General features: G+C 41.6%; 1 protein-coding gene across 1 annotated transcript in view; it reads right to left on the bottom strand.

Moving 5' to 3' along the window:
• Positions 1 to 6586: 6586 nt before the first annotated feature.
• Positions 6587 to 17372, bottom strand: part of LOC101858414 (small nuclear ribonucleoprotein-associated protein B') — a 13003-nt gene continuing 2217 nt past the window's right edge. The window contains exons 2-5 of the mRNA XM_005100737.1: positions 13718 to 13987; positions 12940 to 13129; positions 12067 to 12150; positions 6587 to 7052 (exon numbers count right to left, since the gene is read on the bottom strand). Coding sequence (XP_005100794.1) covers positions 7009 to 7052; positions 12067 to 12150; positions 12940 to 13129; positions 13718 to 13987 — 588 coding nt within the window. The 3' untranslated portion in view covers positions 6587 to 7008. The remainder of the gene's footprint in view (positions 7053 to 12066; positions 12151 to 12939; positions 13130 to 13717; positions 13988 to 17372) is intronic.

Genomic DNA, 17372 nt, shown 5'->3' on the forward strand with positions numbered 1-17372 from the left:
CTTCTAAAAGAATTTAAAGTATTAAAGTAGGCCTTTAGAAAACGGAGAGCGGCCATTGGGGTGACGATGATCCAGGCCGGACTGGGAAAAGATACAAGGTTTCCCTCCAGCCTCGGGGCCGCCTCATCGGATGCCAACGTGTCCACCGGAGCCCACCGCAATTTTCCTGGGCCGGCTGGCCTTGGGCCAAGGAAGTAATCCTCGTGCCCTCGACACCGGTAGGTAGTCTGGTCTGCTCCGCACCGGTTGGTCAATTAGCAAAATCGCTTGTCCTAGAGGCATTATTTCAAAACCGGATCTTTCTCCAATGGCCTGAAGGCGGAATAGAGAAGAGGGCTGAGATAATATGTAGGTTTTATCTTTTTCTTTTTGTCTTGGAAGGCCATACAATTTTTCCTTTTTTTTCTCTTTTTGGCATTCGTCATCATTTGTCTTGTTCAATCCAGTGAGCTCCTGGAATTTCCAAGCCCGCAGCTAACATTATAATGCTCTTGGAATCGGGAGTTTTCCTCCGCTTTGCCCGACTCCTCCGCACATTAGGACCGATGAGCCCGAGAAGGAATATTCTGTACACAATATTGCTTTATGGAGTGGACACCTTCATTTTCAGAAGAACAGCGAAAGGGCACCCAGATTCTCCTACACTTTTACATCATTCCAGTGCTGTGGATCCAACCCATATTTTTTGGCACCAATTACACTGTAGACCTACTTAATACTTCGAAACTTTACCAAAATTGTCATGTACATTCAGGAGGTCTTGTGGTGGTTTTAATGCCTCTTCCATTGCAGCAAGTTCAATTAAGAGGCAGAACTGGACCTCCAATTTTACGCCCAGGTGGATGGTGAATCCAAAGAACTCAAATATAACAAATCAGTCTTTGTTCTTTGTTTTGTGAGAGTATCTAGGTCTTACAGCACTATCGTTACGATTAAGTCAAGTCTTTGTATACTTGAAAAAAGAGCGTAACATTAGTAACAATAACAAAACAAATTAGATGCTGTACAAAACATCCCTCTTCTCGGCTCACAGAGAAGGAGAAGCTGGTTTGAAAAAACCCAACAACATTCAAATTCTAATGCTGTTGGCAACATGACATGTAAATGCAAACTCATGCATGAGTCACACCAAGCATTTGCAGCTAGTGTAGGTTACAACTATGACGATGGCTCAGAAAGTAATGGAAGTTTTTAGTTTTAGTAAGTGTTTCACTGCACTTGCAACACAATAAGGTCATACAAGTGCCGAAGATTAGAGATGTTACAAGAAAGTAACAAACACAAAAAAGAAGGAGGGGAGATAAGAATGATAGATGTTTGATAGGAAAGAAGGAGCAAACCACACCAGAGAACTCGTCAACCACCCTCTAATGGAAGTTGCCATCTAACGGGTTTAGACATTGAACAGTCATAAAAAAGCAAAAAACAAAACACTTAATTAATCTACAACACGCCTTCTCCACAACCAGCTACTGGAGTTTCATGTGACATGCCATGTTTATTTCGTGACGTCATAAAGGATGGTTTGGAGAAAACAAGGCGGAGTTCACATAACAGAACTAAAACATTTGTTTCTACATCTTTATGCACTGTAAACTTTGGTGAAACGCCAAAACTGATTCATGAAAATGTGCAGTGTTTGGGGAGAATTAGCTTGTTTGTATACATTTAGTCTTGTCCCCGTGGAGCAGAATCGCAGAATTTCACATTTTTGGGCTCAGTTTGGATAATTTCAGAATTTTTCTTGCATAAAACGACGGGGACAGATTTATCTTTTTTGGGGGGCTTGTTTTGTAAGATAATTCATTGAAGAGAAGGACATTGTTTTTGATGATCCACATTCTGCCCCAAATTCCCCGTGTACCAGAAAACCGGCGATGTTTTACGAGATATAGATCTAAAAAAACGAGAACTTATTGAGAAGTTTGGACTTGCTTTTGATTGGCTGCAAAATGTCATTCGTAAAGAACTTCATACGATTTAGATACTCAATTTACAAAGGAACAAAAGAGGGAGAGAGATGTGCCACAGAATTGCTCAATATGTTTGAATCTTATGGGCTCAAGCGACATTGTCACCGGAGACAAAACATAGATCATTCTCTTGGTTAGGGTGGGGTGAGGGGGGGGGGGATTCCATCACAAAGGTTGAATCGCCTGTTGTTTAACGTACAGGATTTCAAAGCAGAAAGAGGCTTTTTACTGACTTTTTAAAAATTAGCAGTGGTCCCTCTGTGGTTGATATGCCACATGATAATATTAACTTTAATTGCTATGTCGTCTCACACTTTGCAAAAGGTGACACACCCCCCTCCCCCAGTTGAAAAATGTCGTTCATGAGCAGAGACCAAAGACCGGAACCACCCTCACAATGCTCTTTCACGACACCGCAGCTCCCCATAAATCTCTCCCGGTCGTTTTATGCAAGAAAAATTATGAAATTGTGCAAACTAAGCCTAAAATGTGAAATTATGCGATTCTGTTAATTTTAACAAAGAATGATAAAGGAAAATAATAAGAAATTATGCAAAAAAAATGATCAAATTTGGCTAAATTATGCGGGGTGCATAAAACCACGGGGACAGATAAATAAAGCGAGGGCCACGATTCTTTGTACACATGTATTTGTATACACGGGCAAGGGATCTAAGTTCTGCCTCACCCAGCCTTGGCCTTACAGTTCTGACTTAGCTTCCTGTAACTTCTGGTCATTTTCTATTCTTCAGATAAGCTTGGTAGACGAAAGTTTGAGTTTGAGCGCATTCACGACCTAGCAAGAGCTGTAAATTCAGAGCTGCGGTGAAGCATACCGGAAGCTGACCACAGCTGTATTGTGTGCATACTTCCAGAAGTGGCTAAAGAGGCCCGAATCCTGGACACAAGATGGAGGAGAATATTTCGAGGGACCAAAAAATCCAAGTCAAAAGCTTTGAGGGTTTTTGAGATATTTCACAACTTCTATTACTTTTTAATCTGCCCTCATGTGGACCCTGGTTATGACAGGATCGCCGGGTGCCACGTGATATCCCTGTTACTGGTACAAGTGTAGCACAATCCTGTTATTATAGACGGGGGTCAAGTTTTATACATTGTAACTAATGATTGACGAATGGGTCCATTCTTATTTTTGTATTATTACATAGATTACCCACGGCCAACAATCAATTATTTTTCATTTCTTTCATTGCGATATTTTTTTTTTTTGGCTCCTCATCTTTTTCTGGATGTTCTTAGTCTCATAGAAGTTGACTTGACATCATTTGCGACACACAGGCAGGTAGCCTAATAAAATTACATGTGTAGAAACCTAAGTAATTGCATTAAAAAAATAAATAAAAGTGCATATCATGTTCTATAGCAAGCTCTCAGACTCTACAACTATTTGTAAACAGTTACCACAGTTGGGGAAAGGAACGCGCAGAGATCCTCAGTAGACAAAAATTTTGTGCCTACTTTTCTTTTTATTCAATCATTTCTACCCGCTACTAGTCTTGCCACTATGTTGCTACCCCACAGGGAGACAATGTGACGATATTCAATCATTTATTCCCGTTTAGATCATGTACAAGTCTTTTTGAAACTATTTTTTTCGTACATTGTAGAGGGTTTACGGCGCTCGCAACTGCATACGGTCATATGAGCGCCAGAAGATTAGAGGTGTTACAAGAGAGTAGCAAACTTAAAAAAGAAGAAGGGGGAGATAAGGACGATAGATGTTTGATAGAAAAGAAGAAGCAAACCACATCGTGACATCAGAGCACCCGCCAACCACCCACGTACAAGTCTTGCCACCCCACGGGGAGACAAAGTGACGATATTCAATTATTTATTCACGTTAGATGTGCACGTCTTGCCCCCCCCCCCCCCCCCACACACACACACACACGGGGAGACAATGTGACGATGTGGTGCCTGACCAAGGTCATGCTAAGAAGTCATTGACAAGATCTGCATCAACACTTAAGTGCATTCATTTAGCTTTCTACTTTCATTCCCTCCCTCCCAGCGCAGACGGCATGGTATGACAAATTATTTTAAAATGTGTATAGCGTAAACTTAGGCCTACTCTGCGGTAAGCTGACAAAATGACATTTTTCATTTAGGTGCTAGCTAATTTTTAATTTTTTTTTTGCTAAATCATTATAAATCGAAAGCCTGATCAGTTACCCCACTTGTGAGAAAAAAATCAAAGTGAAACTCTGACTAGTTTTTAAACAAATTAAAACTAAAATTTCTGAAGAACGCTATTTTCAGGCGGTTACGCTGACAAAAAGCCTCTTTAACTTATCTTGAAATTGCTGTGAATGAACAAAAGGTGTTTTGTTAGCTTACGACAGTATTGTGAGTCAATGTCACAAGGCAATTTGCTGTGTAACTTTTAGTAAGAGTTTTACGGCACTAGCAACACAATAAGGTCATATAAATATAAGTGCCGAAGATTAGTAGAGGTGTTACAAGAGAGTAACAAACGCAAAAAAGAAGGAGGGGAGATAATGACGATATGTTTGAAAGGAAAGAAGAAGCAAACCACACCAGAGCACCTGCCAAACACCCACTTTGCCGTGTTAGATGTTTTGCTCCATTTGCTTTTCTTTCTCAACTTTCTGCTTTCTTGTCCATTTGTTTTAGAAGATTCTGTCAATGGTCATTGTCACAGCCAAATATTATATATCTGTTTGAGTAAAGAGAAGCACAGCGACACAATAATGGTCATTCAGTGCTGGGAAAAAGTAAGACAGACAAATGATAACCCCCCGGGGCGGTGCCTCTGACTGAAGTGTCTTCAGGCAATTCCCAAAGGGGGGACATTTCTCGTTCATGCACTGTAGAATTGTAAATGGGCTGATTCATCAATGTCACGCTCATAACTGTGCCTGATCTACAACAGGGAACTGTTGCTTTTTCTTTCCTAATCCTTACTATTGTCGTTTTTCCTCTACTTCTTTTGTATGTTTGTCACACTCTTGTGACCCACCATTTCCGGGGTGCCTTGATAGTCGAAGCAGACTTTGTGCTGTTGAAGCTAGAGAGGAGAGCAGAGTAAGTGTGATTCCCTGTAAAGACTTCTCAGTTGACATCCACCCCTTGGCGCTCATATGACCTTATGCAGTTGCGAGTGCCGTAAAACCTCTACTAAAACTAAAAAAGACAAACTACAGAGGGAAAATAAAATAGGACCTACTACTAGTGGCGCTCTCCAACCAACCGCGAGCAAGTCTGTCCGAATGCCAGATATAAGTTACTATAAGAGAACTTAAAAACACTATAATAAGTAGAAGAGATCGGACTTGGAGATTCATTCATTATAGGCCTGCTATAGTCGGAATCCAGTCATAACCGTGATTGCAAGAAGTGGGGCCCAAAATATGTGGCATTTCATAATACAAGAAGTCAGTTATGTTTAACCAAAGATCGTTCTTAACATGATAGTTCACTCGGCCAAACAAGTGTCTGTGCATTGTTTCAGATGGCGCTGCAGTCTTTGCTTTGAAGCTCTCTTTCGTTTCCCCAGAAGAATAGGAATAACACAGCTTGTTAGTTTCGCTATTTTTTCACACAAGTACGGTAACTGTTCCCAAAGTCCGCACTTTTTCGAAGAGGGCGCCACCGGATTTTGAGTACTTTTAAAATTGGCTCCAACTCAAAGAGAGGCGTGAACTATCTCGTTACGTAGATCTTTGGTTTAACACCAAGTGAGAGGAACAACCACGTCATGTCAACAGAAAGAATGAGAGTGACAGTCAGCTTGACAGGCTTTTCAAGAGTTCTACTTTTTAAAATAATAATAATTGCACTTATGGTGCATATCCACGCTCTACAGAATGCTCCGTGCACATTACGATCATACTACCCCAACAGACCCTAGTTCATTCAGAAACATTTTCCGCTTCCCGGGACGCATACAGTGCAAGCTACAGATTACATGAGCTCAAACACTAAAAAAAAACTACAAGATCTTTCACTTTCACTGCATATAGTCGTGTACCCATTTCCACCTGGGTGAAGTGAAGAAAGTTTGCATTGATTATTATTGTCTAGAGTAGCATTATTTTCACGCACTTACAAAAATGCCACTATAATTTTACATTTTTACGAGTACATTATTTGTGAAATTGCTCTACAATTAATTGATACTTGGGGGAAAAAAAGTACACACAACAGTACAATGTTTCATCATGTCCAACCTGGCTTTCAACAGGTACATTTTTTCTGTCTTCTTTTTCTGCATGCAGTAAGGAGACTATTTTTCAAAAGGTGATTCTTCATCTTATTTCAAGGAGCTCTCTTTACACAATATACACAGAAAACTTTTTAAAATTTTAGTAAGAGTTTTACGGTGCTCGCAACTGAATAAGGTCATATGAGCGCCCGAAGATTAGAGGTGTTACAAGAGAGTAACAAACATAAAAAAGAAGAAGGGAAGATAAGGACAATAGATGTTTGATAGGAAAGAAGGAGCAAACCACACCAGAGAACCCGCCAACTACCCACTTCAAGAAGCTCTCTTTACACAATGTACACAGAAAACTGTTTGAAAAAAACACACAGTGCAACAAGCTTAAAATAAATTCAAAAAGACAAATATGAACAGTTTTTTTTTCTTTTTTATTAATTCTGGTGTTCTCATTTATCATTTCTCTTAAAACACAAGGTACAACATACTGTTCTTAAAGTATAACATACTGCTCTTCAGAACGTAATTTTTCCACTCACACCAGCAAGGGAAACAACAGACATCTGCCAACAAAGAAGAACAGCGACAGACTGCACACAGTGGCACGAGACGTCGACTGCCATTAGAAAAAGGAAAATGTTCACAGCAGCACTGCCTCCCCCCTTGCTGTATACAACTCTCACAACACCACAAGGAACACCAAAGTGGGAACTATTGGTAACAATGTACATTTACAGTAAGAAATACGCATTTAAAAATATGGCGAATGAAATGAAAACATGAAAATGAAGATGGTGATGAAACATGATGATGAGGGAATGAAACAAAGATCAGCTACATTGGTGGCCCTCCCATTCTAGGTTGTGGTTGCATTCCACCTGGAAATAGAAGAGAAAAAAATGGTATTTATAATTATAACATATAGGCCTACAATATATAGCGATACGCACAAAACGAGTTGCCATTTTACAGCATTACAACAATGCTAGATTTCGAGAAAAACAGCAGACTAGAAGAATAGAAACAAAGAACAAAAAACCGAAGGCGAGGTCAAAAGACACAAGGCAAGCAGAATCATAAAATTTCTTCCAGGACTGGACAGAAGTGAGGGAAGTAACACACATGTACACTTAAAAGACACGTATATTGTTACTTTGTTTTAGTAAACATGTAGAGGTTTTACAGCGCTTGCATCTGCACAAGGTCATATGAGTGCCAGATGATTAGAGGTGTTACAAGAGAGTAACAAACATAAAAAAGAAGGATGGGGAGATAAGGATGATGGATGTTTGATAGGAAAGAAGAAGCAAACCACACCAGAGCACCCGCCAACCACCCACCAGGACTGGACAGAAGTGAGGGAAGTAACACACATGTACATTAAATAGACACATGTATTGTTACTTTGCAGTAAGTGTAAGATGGAGTGCAGGGACTTCACCAAGTCTTTTTTTTTTTCCAGTAAGTGTTTTATGGCACTTGCAACACAATAAGACCATATATGTGTGCACAAGATTAGAGATGTAGCAAGAAAGTAACAAACACAAAAAAGAAGGAGGGGAGATAAAGACGATAGATGTTTGATAGGAAAGAAAAAAAAGCAGCAAACCACACCAGAACACCCGCCAACCACCCACACCAAGTAAGTCAATTCAAAATCGACCCTACAAACAACAAGAAAACATCCAAGTATTCCCAAGACCAATTGACAACCTTGCTCTTCTCCAAATTTTGTTTTGTTCGTACGGTACATGTACACATAGATGTATCACACTCTCATCACACCCAAAGAAATGCTTTCATGACACTAGTGATACAACTGCACTGTGCCAAGATATATTTGCTGTAGAAATGTGGACCTGACAGCAGGTTGTTTTATTTATACAGAGTGGCTGACATGCACCAAGAACAGAATGATGTTTGGTTTTAGTAGAGGTTTTACAGCGCTCGCAACTGCATAAAGTCATATGAGCGCCAGAAGATTAGAGGTGGTTTTTTTTTCCAGTAGAGATTTTACAGCGCTCGCAACTGCATAAGGTCATATGAGCGCCAGAAGATTAGACGTGTTACAAGAGTGTAACAAACATAAAAAAGGAGGGGGAGATAAGGACGATAGATGTTTGATAGGAAAGAAGGAGCAAACCACACCAGAGCACCCGCCAACCACCCGCATTAGAGGTGTAACAAGAGAGTAACAAACATAAAAAAGAAGAAGGGGGAGATAAGGACGATAGACGCTTGATTGGAAAGAAGAAGTAGAGCCACACCAGAGCACCCGTCGACCATCCACGAACAGAATGAGGTACTAATAATTTTTATTTACGTTTTTTGTGGATTATAAAAATGTACTGATGAACCAGATGAAGTTCAATAACACTTTCCCTGGGACGAAACCCGATCACTCGTGGGGATATAAAGACAAAGGACGGGAAAAACCGGGTGTAGAGTGTAGACAGTGACTTCCTCGCCAGGGGCAGATTCAGGTCCCAGCCAACAACCCTGGGGCTCCCACAGCTAGCTAGGGGCGCTAACCCCTCTTCCCTTCCCGCCGTACCCCCCCCCCCCCCTCCCCTGTGATCCCGTAATAATAGGTTTGCTGTGCACCGCCCGGCCCCTGGCCACTACTCCCCGGTTATGCTTTCATCAGACTCCTCCCCTCTCGTATTGATCTCCCGGGGTTTCTTTCTCCATCAAGCCTCGGGCTATAAGCAAAACTTTAATAACAGCCGGGGATTCCGGGCCCAGTCCCCTCTAAACCCAACCACCTTTCACTACTCTTCACCATACTTCTCGCTCCTTTCTTCCCGCGAACAACAACCACCTTTTTTTTGGTGTGGGGGGAGGGCGCATTTTCCAATCGACATGCAGTAATTCTTTCCTAGCAACCTCGCAACTAAGCTCAGATCAGGCGCACTGTCATTTTTCTTCTTTTATCCCCCCAAATCCAAATCTCTCACCCTCACGCACAGAACTCAACACCTCCGGCAATTTTCCAAAACTCTAACCTACCCCCTCCCCCCCACGACGTGAGCCTGCCTCAGACTTATCCTCTTTCCGCGGCTGATCACCGGAGAAGCCTGTTGCCCCCAAACCTCCATCCATTATCAGCTCGGCGAGCATGCCTTGGGGGAGGACAGGTGTTTTTAGCTGCCCGTTCTCAGTTTCACCAGTTTGGGGACCACGGTGGTTCACCCGGTGTAAGTGGGATCTTCTGCGCGCGCGCGCGATGCGCCCCCCCCCCCCTCCGCCCGTCTAGTCACGCACGTCGGCGAGCGCGCATATGCACGTACATAGACAGAGGAACAGATGGACAATAGAGATGGAGGAAAAATAATAATATATGTGTGTGGGGGGAGGAGGGGGAAAAAAAGGCAGTGAGTTGGGAGGTCTGTTCTGACGAATGCAGGCGTTGGGAGAGTCGACAAAAGGCCTCGCAGAGCAAGAAAAGGGGGTGGGGGGGGGGGCGCTGATGAGAGAACGAATAGGATTTCAGCGGTCGGGCTTGCAGCACAACACAAATTGGCGCGAGCAATGGCAGCAATGACAAGTCTGCTCGGCAAAGCGAGAAACAGGTGGGCGGCCAGGAAGTACACAACAAAGAGCAACAAAACAAACAGAACCTGAAGGAAAACATAATGTGGAAAATGCCAGTTTCTCATTTGCGCCAAAGTTCCCCACTAGCCTATTAATTTAAGATTCCCGTGTGTTAGCTCTACTCTCCACACTGTAGGTGACTTTCACAGCTTCTCTTAGTTTTTGTTTAGCAGAGGTTTTACGGAGCTCGCAACTGCATAAGGTCATATGAGCGCCAGAAGATTAGAGGTGTTACAAGAGAGTAACAAACAAAAAAGAAGGAGAGATAAGGACGACAGATGTTTGATAGGAAAGAAGGAGCAAACCACACCAGAGCATCCGCCAACCACCCACAAACATCTTTTAAGACCCATGTTTTGGAACTGAAACGTGACAAGAATGTTTGGGGGCGTGCGTGCGTGTTTTGTTGGCTTTTTTTTTTCTTTTATGGTGGCGCAAGGAAAGAAACAGCACCCACTATTGTTTTCTATACACAATTTATGCCGCCCCCCCCCCCTCTCCCTAGAAACGAACATACAAAGAACCTTTTTGATTGAAAATGGGGTTCACTAATCAATAATGCTGAGGTAAAAAACCAACAAGCAACTAAATAGCAAGGAAAGAAAGGAGACGATGCATCCTACGGTGCAATAGTGACAAGAGGAATATCTCTAACTATTTTTAGTCTTATGCAAGCCTTTCTCTCTACCAAACAGTAGCGATGCCTGGACATAGTAATATCTCCAACATACACATGTACATAATAAACACTGATAACGTTTTGTTTTAGTTAGAGTTTTACAGCACTTGCCACACAATAAGGTCATTTAAGTGCCAAAAATTGGAGGTATTACAAGAAAGTAACAAACATAAAAACGAAGAAGGAGAAATCAGGACGATAGATGTTTGATAGGAAAGAAGTAGCAAACCACACCAGAGCACCCGCCAACCACCCACATTGATAAAGTGAGAATCTGATGTCCAATTCACACAAAAAGGCAGTGATCGTCCAAACGTGCAAAAGACACTTTTACATTTACCGCACAAAAATTCATACATCTTGACATACCATTTGTTTTATTGTTTAAGTAAGAATTTCATGGCACTTGTAAGTAACACAATTGAATTAGGTCAACTTTGTGACGAAGATTAGAGGGGTCACAAGAGAGTAACAAACACAAAAAAAGGAGGACAGACAAGGAGGATTGTTGTTTGATAGGAAAGAAGGAGCAAACCACACTAGAGCACCCGCTAACCATCTATGGTGTGTGTGCTCATCATTAGAGACCGATCAATCAGTTGCTGTGTACATGTGTGTGGGAGTTACATTCACGTTACATTTTTAGAAAGACTAAGCCATTATGCTATTCAAGCCTCAACAAGAGAAGTCACTAAATAAATGGAAGTCAGGAAAATTTCTTCACACAAAGTTATCTCCCCTGAGAGAGCGAGTCATGGTCACCTTCTCGGGAAGTCCTGAAATCTTTTTAATTTTCCACAACCACAATTACAATTGATGATATGCCTACTTTTACTATGACATGCAAAAAGAACATAAAATTTTGAGCAATTCTGGAAAAATAATAAGAGAAAAATTACAACCCCCCCCCCCCATATAAGTGTGTGACCTAATTTGGCAGATATTGGACATCAGGTATATAGATACGGCAAGCAAATAACCAATTGTTTTTAACCACCACCATCCCTTACACACACAATTTAAATTTCTTAGGATCAAACTAAGCTGAGTGAGACCACAGCATCCCAGCAGACAGAAGTAGTAATTCGATGAATCAAAGAGAGAATGCAACTCGTGTCTTCAGACCCGCCCACCACTCCATGACCAAAAAATAGGTAGGCTTTTTTTCCTCAGAATCCTCCTTAAAACCCCAGTTTGCAGGGTTAAAAAAATGGATTTCCAGATTGTCTCCAGAATCTCAGTAGATTAAGATTACTTTAAGAGTTTAGTACTAGTAAGAGTTTTACGGTACTTGCAACACAATAAGGTCATATAAGTGCCAAAGATTAGAGGTGTTACAAGAGAGTAAGTGAGAGAGAGAGAGAGAGAGAGAGAGAGAGAGAGAGAGAGAGAGAGACTGACACCCAAAACCACCCCCTTACCCGGTTTGCAAGAAATCAAGAGGATTTTTAAGTGCACATCATCATCAAAGAGAAACGAAAAAGACACAAAACTTGCAACTGCTCTAAACCACCAGATTAACCCAGACAGATAGATAGCGAAGACAGCAGGAAATGTGAACGCATACATTGCATTTAGTATTTAGTGAGTCAATACATTCAGCTCCTCAGAACACTTACCTCTCATTTGCATTGGGGCAGGTCCCCTGGGCATAGCTTGAGGTCTCATGTTGCCTTGACCACCCATCATCATGGGAGGGCGGGCTGAAAGTACCAAGGAGAGAGAGAGAGAGAGTCAGATAAGGCAGAACCCCAACACACACAAGAAACAGAACAGATTAATTCTTTTAAAAAAAATAATAATAACACAATAAAAAAGAAACTATAAATCTAGTTTTCAAACAAAATAGATTTGGTTTCCTAAGCATTACATTAGGCTGGTTTTGCAAATCTCACTTAATAAATACAGATGACGAACAAGAAAATCAGCAAAAAAAATGACAGAACTGGAAACGGTTGCCTGATTTTCATTTGATAAAATATGAGGCAAACAACCATATTCCACATATAGGAGGATCTCCAAGAAACCCTGTTAGAATGTACAAAGTTAATTCTGAGATATCATTAAAAAAACACTCTGTTTTTCTCACAGAACTAATCTGTTGGACTCTTCCTACATTTTAAAAAAGCTGAAACTTTTAAGATATCCAGTTGCACCAAAATAAAATCCAAAATGTCTAAGAAAAAGTCAGCCGTTTAAATGTATGCAAAAAATGTTCCCTTTGAAAAAGTTCAACTTCTATCAAGTTTCCTCAGAGCCACACACATTCAGGAATAGCAAATCATGCCCACTACAAAGTAGAGCTCTCACACCTGAGCAGGATGGGTTATGTAGGATAAAAAAAAGTGACCATTAAAATTTAAAAAGAGGGCATAACTAAACTGGATTAGTGCTGCGATGCATTTCCACAGACTACACTTTTTAACTTCTTTACTGCTGAAAATGCAGTCGATAAATTCCCTGACTTGACCACTAGTCAAGCTGGGACGTACCCATTGGTGGTGCTCCCATCCTGGGCTGAGGCGTCATCATCTGCTGTGAGGGGCCTCCCACACCGCGGGCAGGTCCCTGGAGACCAGGAGCTGCTGGCATACCGGTGGCTCCCGCCATACCGCGCCCTGCAGCCCGACCAACACCAGGGCCAGAGCTAGCACCTGCAAGTGGCACGCGAGCCACTCCTTCCTGGAAGGTCAAAGAACAAAGGCATGTCAAATATACAGAAGAATTAAAAGCAACTTTTATCCACATCATTCTTTACCTTCTTAATTATGGATTTTCTAACCAGTCAAAACAGTCTATTGGATACATCTGTAAAAACAAAAATCAACTCCTCACACTAAATATCGTAAGCAAGTATTGATTTGTCACCAGTACAATACTGTGCAAATGACAGAGTGTGCATTTATTAAAAGACAGTCTAACACTTGGACCCAAATCTCGACAGTGAAGTAAATATTTTGACAAAAGGCAGTAAAAATTTGGACCCATTTGAATTTATGCTGAGAATATGACACATGAAAATAAAACTCAAATGACAGATAAATGAGTCTTCTTAAAAAACTTTTGTGACACTAAACATTTATCAAGATAATCCATGCAACATGAACTAGGGTAAATGAAAAGAAATCACAACCAAATAATTTGAAAGGCTACCTGACGATATAATGCAACTTTACAAAACCCAGCTATTTTTTATGAACAGCATTTTGTAGTCTACAAAAAACCAAAAAAAACCCAGCAACAACCCCACAACAAAGATGGCTACTTTACCTCTGCTGCTGGAGGTCCTTCGACTGTCATTGACACTAAATGTTCTCCCCTGAGAAGAACCAGGCCCAAAACTCGCTTTTCCTCACGTTCATTGGACTTGACGTTCTTTGGCTTAATCTTACGGAACTCATCACAATCTCCCAAAATGAGATTCATGTGTTTGTCAAATGCCTTGAAAGTGCCAATAAATATGCGGCCGTCCTGCAGCTGACAGCGCATCCTGTAGTTGATGTGCTGCAGCATTTTCGAACTTCTTCCCGCTGCTTGAGACTAGAAACAGAAAAAAGAGAAAACACATTTAATAAATAATGTAATCAAATATATATTAGGGTTCATTTTAATATTAACCACTCTGTGTCGCGCCGGTAAATAAATCGATGGCAATTCTCCAGCGTCATGTATAGTTGTACATGTAGCTTCTCCACAGCTTTCTATCTCCCCTGTCGGCACGTTATGGCCTTACACAAACACTCATCAGGGTGGATATTTCTTCAGAATGTGATTCACCATAGGCGGAGTGGACACGCAGCCACTACTCAATGAAAGCTCCAGTGACAGAAGAAGGAGGAATTTCTAAGTAACAGCTGACAGCACCAGAGGCACCAACAACCCTCAGTCACAACCAGAAGCACAAGTTGGCGCATCTGGCACTGGACTCGGTTGCAACAATAATGAATGGCCATAATGTGCAGACAGGGGAGATGAAAAGCTGTGGAGAAGTGACATGTGCAACTATACCTGACGCCGGAGAATAGCCATCAATCTATTGACTGGCGCGATGCCAGAAAATAGCCACTTGGTTAGCTTTCTTTAGGCCTTTAGCCTAGGACACTTGGTGCTTTTTCGGTAGTTCCCACCCCCAAATATTTCCTGATTTTCCTGTTTTGGGAATATAATTCAGTTAAAACTTACTGATATCGGCCTAGACCGAATATTTGAAGAGATTTCGACTTATGATACTTCTTTAGTACCAATACCATACATGATGAACAAAAATTACCTGAATTAAACGCTTCTTTGTAACAGTAAATGGCACGGAAAAAGGTTAACTTTCCAACTTGGCAATATGCCTAATGTTATCAGAGAGAACTCTCTTTTATCAAAGAACGGTTGGCCGAATTGTACTTCCACTTCCGTCCAAAACAACAATGGCGACAGTCAATCTCCCAGACGCACTTCACGATTGCAATTAACCCTTACAGCGCTGATTGTGACCACCGACCGGTGACGGGCTGAACTTCCGTAAAGCGCTGATCGTGACTGCCGGTCGCGATAGACATTGGCACAGTATAACGCGATGTACGAAAAGAACGAAGAACTAATTCTTATACAGCTGGCTGGTAGGCTACGCAGAATTGATTTCCCCCGCCAATTTTCTTGTCACGGGGTTCAATCGAGGCGCGAGGAGTTTTTTGTTTCACGTTAAAGTCGAGTGACAGTGATGGAAAATTCGCGATTGCAACCTACAACGAACATGACAGACAATAGTGTCGCATCAGATTCAGATGAAGATCCGGTTATTTTCCTTGAATCGGAAGATGATTTCGAGGGTATTGATGCTAGAGCTAACACTTTGTTGAATATAACGTAGGCCTACGAAGCATCTAGACTCTAGTCTAGATCTAGATCTAATGAACCGGCAGTTTTTATTTAGTCATTTCCAACACCACGAATACAACAACTTCACAATAAAACTGTTAGCATCACATGTATTCATAAATTTTAGAACTTTCAATATTCTAAAACTTCTATTCTTACCTTCATTAGAAATTTTGACAAATAAAAAATTAGCAAAAAAAAGTGTATCTGCAAATCTGGCATTTTTCCAAAATAAATTCAGCACAGAGGGAAAATATAAGAGGAAATAAGTCAGCGCTCATGGAACGCATCGCAGACTTGTATAAAGAGGATCCAGGTTTTCTTGAACAGGTGTCTAAGAAAGTTACTGAGGATCAGATGGACAGACAGGGTCACCAATGTGGAAGTGTTAAGGAAAACAAGACAGATCCCAGTCAGAGAAGAGGTTGGAAGAAGGCGGTGGCGATGGATTGGACATACTCTCAGGAAGTCAGGCAGCTGCATAACAACAGAGAAAGTTTTGGATTGGAACCCACAGGGCAAGAGATCAAGGGGAAGACCTCGTGGAACTTGGAGAAGAATCACAGAAATCGATGTACAGAAAAATGGGAAGACATGGAATAACATCAAGAGGCTAGCCCAATATAGAGAAAAGTGGGGGGTGTTTGTCCGTGGCCTATACCCTGGTGCAGGGTGAGAAAGGCAATGATGATGATGAAGTCAGTGCTCTGAGGACTTGGTCTAGGCGTAGCGTTTAACTATCGTACAATAGACCGTGTAATTTTGACAAATCCTTTACCTCGATCTAGAATCTTGATATCTAGTATTTATCCCTAGATCTAACTACTTGACTTGAATACTAAATCGAGCTAAAGTTTGGGAATTTTGAATAAAATTGGCCAAAATAAGGGGGGTGGGGCCAGATTTAACTTTGGTGAACCCACCGTGTTTACATGTATTAATGCACACTGTTAGTGGGGGGTTTTCCCCCGTGGCAACAACAATTATAAAAATGTTTAAAAACACACAAGACTAGACTAGATTCTAGCTCTAAGAAGAGCAGACCATCCATTGTTGTAAGGCATTGGGCTCAAAAGTAGTTCCGGCTTCATTCAGTGTTGGGTCCACCAAAGCTCAATCTTACACCAGGGATGGGAACTACCGAAAAAGCACCGGACACTTTAAATTAAGATTTTCTAGGGCCTAGATCTAGATATTATTATAATCTAGTGTAAAGTAAAAGTAAAGTGTATAGATATCTAGTAAGATGATGTTATAGATTTAGTAGGACCAGATACTAGACCTACTAATGGGTAACTGTAACATGGGGAATTAGGGAACGGAGTGTCTACGTAACGGTAACCGGGCACATAGTCTCAGTATCTATGTTGTACACTGTAACCGGGTAGTTTCGGGGGCCCCTTGAACTAGGTGCACGGAAACTGCTCTCCCCCCCCCCCCAGCCTCACTCATGACTGGACAGACCAAACACAACGCCACACTGCTGACCTACAGCCTACAGCCACCCCCATCGCCCTTCCCCCAGATACAGCAATTACAGCTCGCTCGATCTCTCCCGTTGTATCGAAGTTCAAGACTTTCCTTGCTCTGCTAATCCCATGCATAAGAAATTAAGTTTATATAGACTATAGAAAAAAAGGTGATTTGGGTAAAGTCCCGCTGTAGGGGTCAGATGGCGTAGTCATGCATCTAGAATTTAGATCTAGGGAAGATTGAAGAATACCGGACCACAGTACATTATTGCGCGAGAAAGTGGGGTAGGTGGGGCGGGTGGTTGGGGTGGAGGAGGGCCCCTGACAAAATTTTAAAGAATAGATCTACCGGTCCGAGATTCTCCATTGGAGAGATATTAAAAACTGGGAAATTATGAATTCCTAAGGTTGAGACATAGGCAAAGTCAGTCCGCTGGTCCGGTATTTTTCAATCGAAGTGTATACAGACCCGGTGACCGGGAACAGAGTCATGAAGTATACAGACCCGGTAAAGGAACTCTTTTGTGATTTCGGGAAGTTTCAGCCCCCAGACCCGGTAGAAATTGTGTGTGTGTGTGTGTGTG

This window comes from Aplysia californica, unplaced genomic scaffold (genome assembly GCF_000002075.1).
Source record: "Aplysia californica isolate F4 #8 unplaced genomic scaffold, AplCal3.0 scaffold00258, whole genome shotgun sequence".
Lineage (NCBI taxonomy): Eukaryota > Metazoa > Mollusca > Gastropoda > Aplysiida > Aplysiidae > Aplysia > Aplysia californica.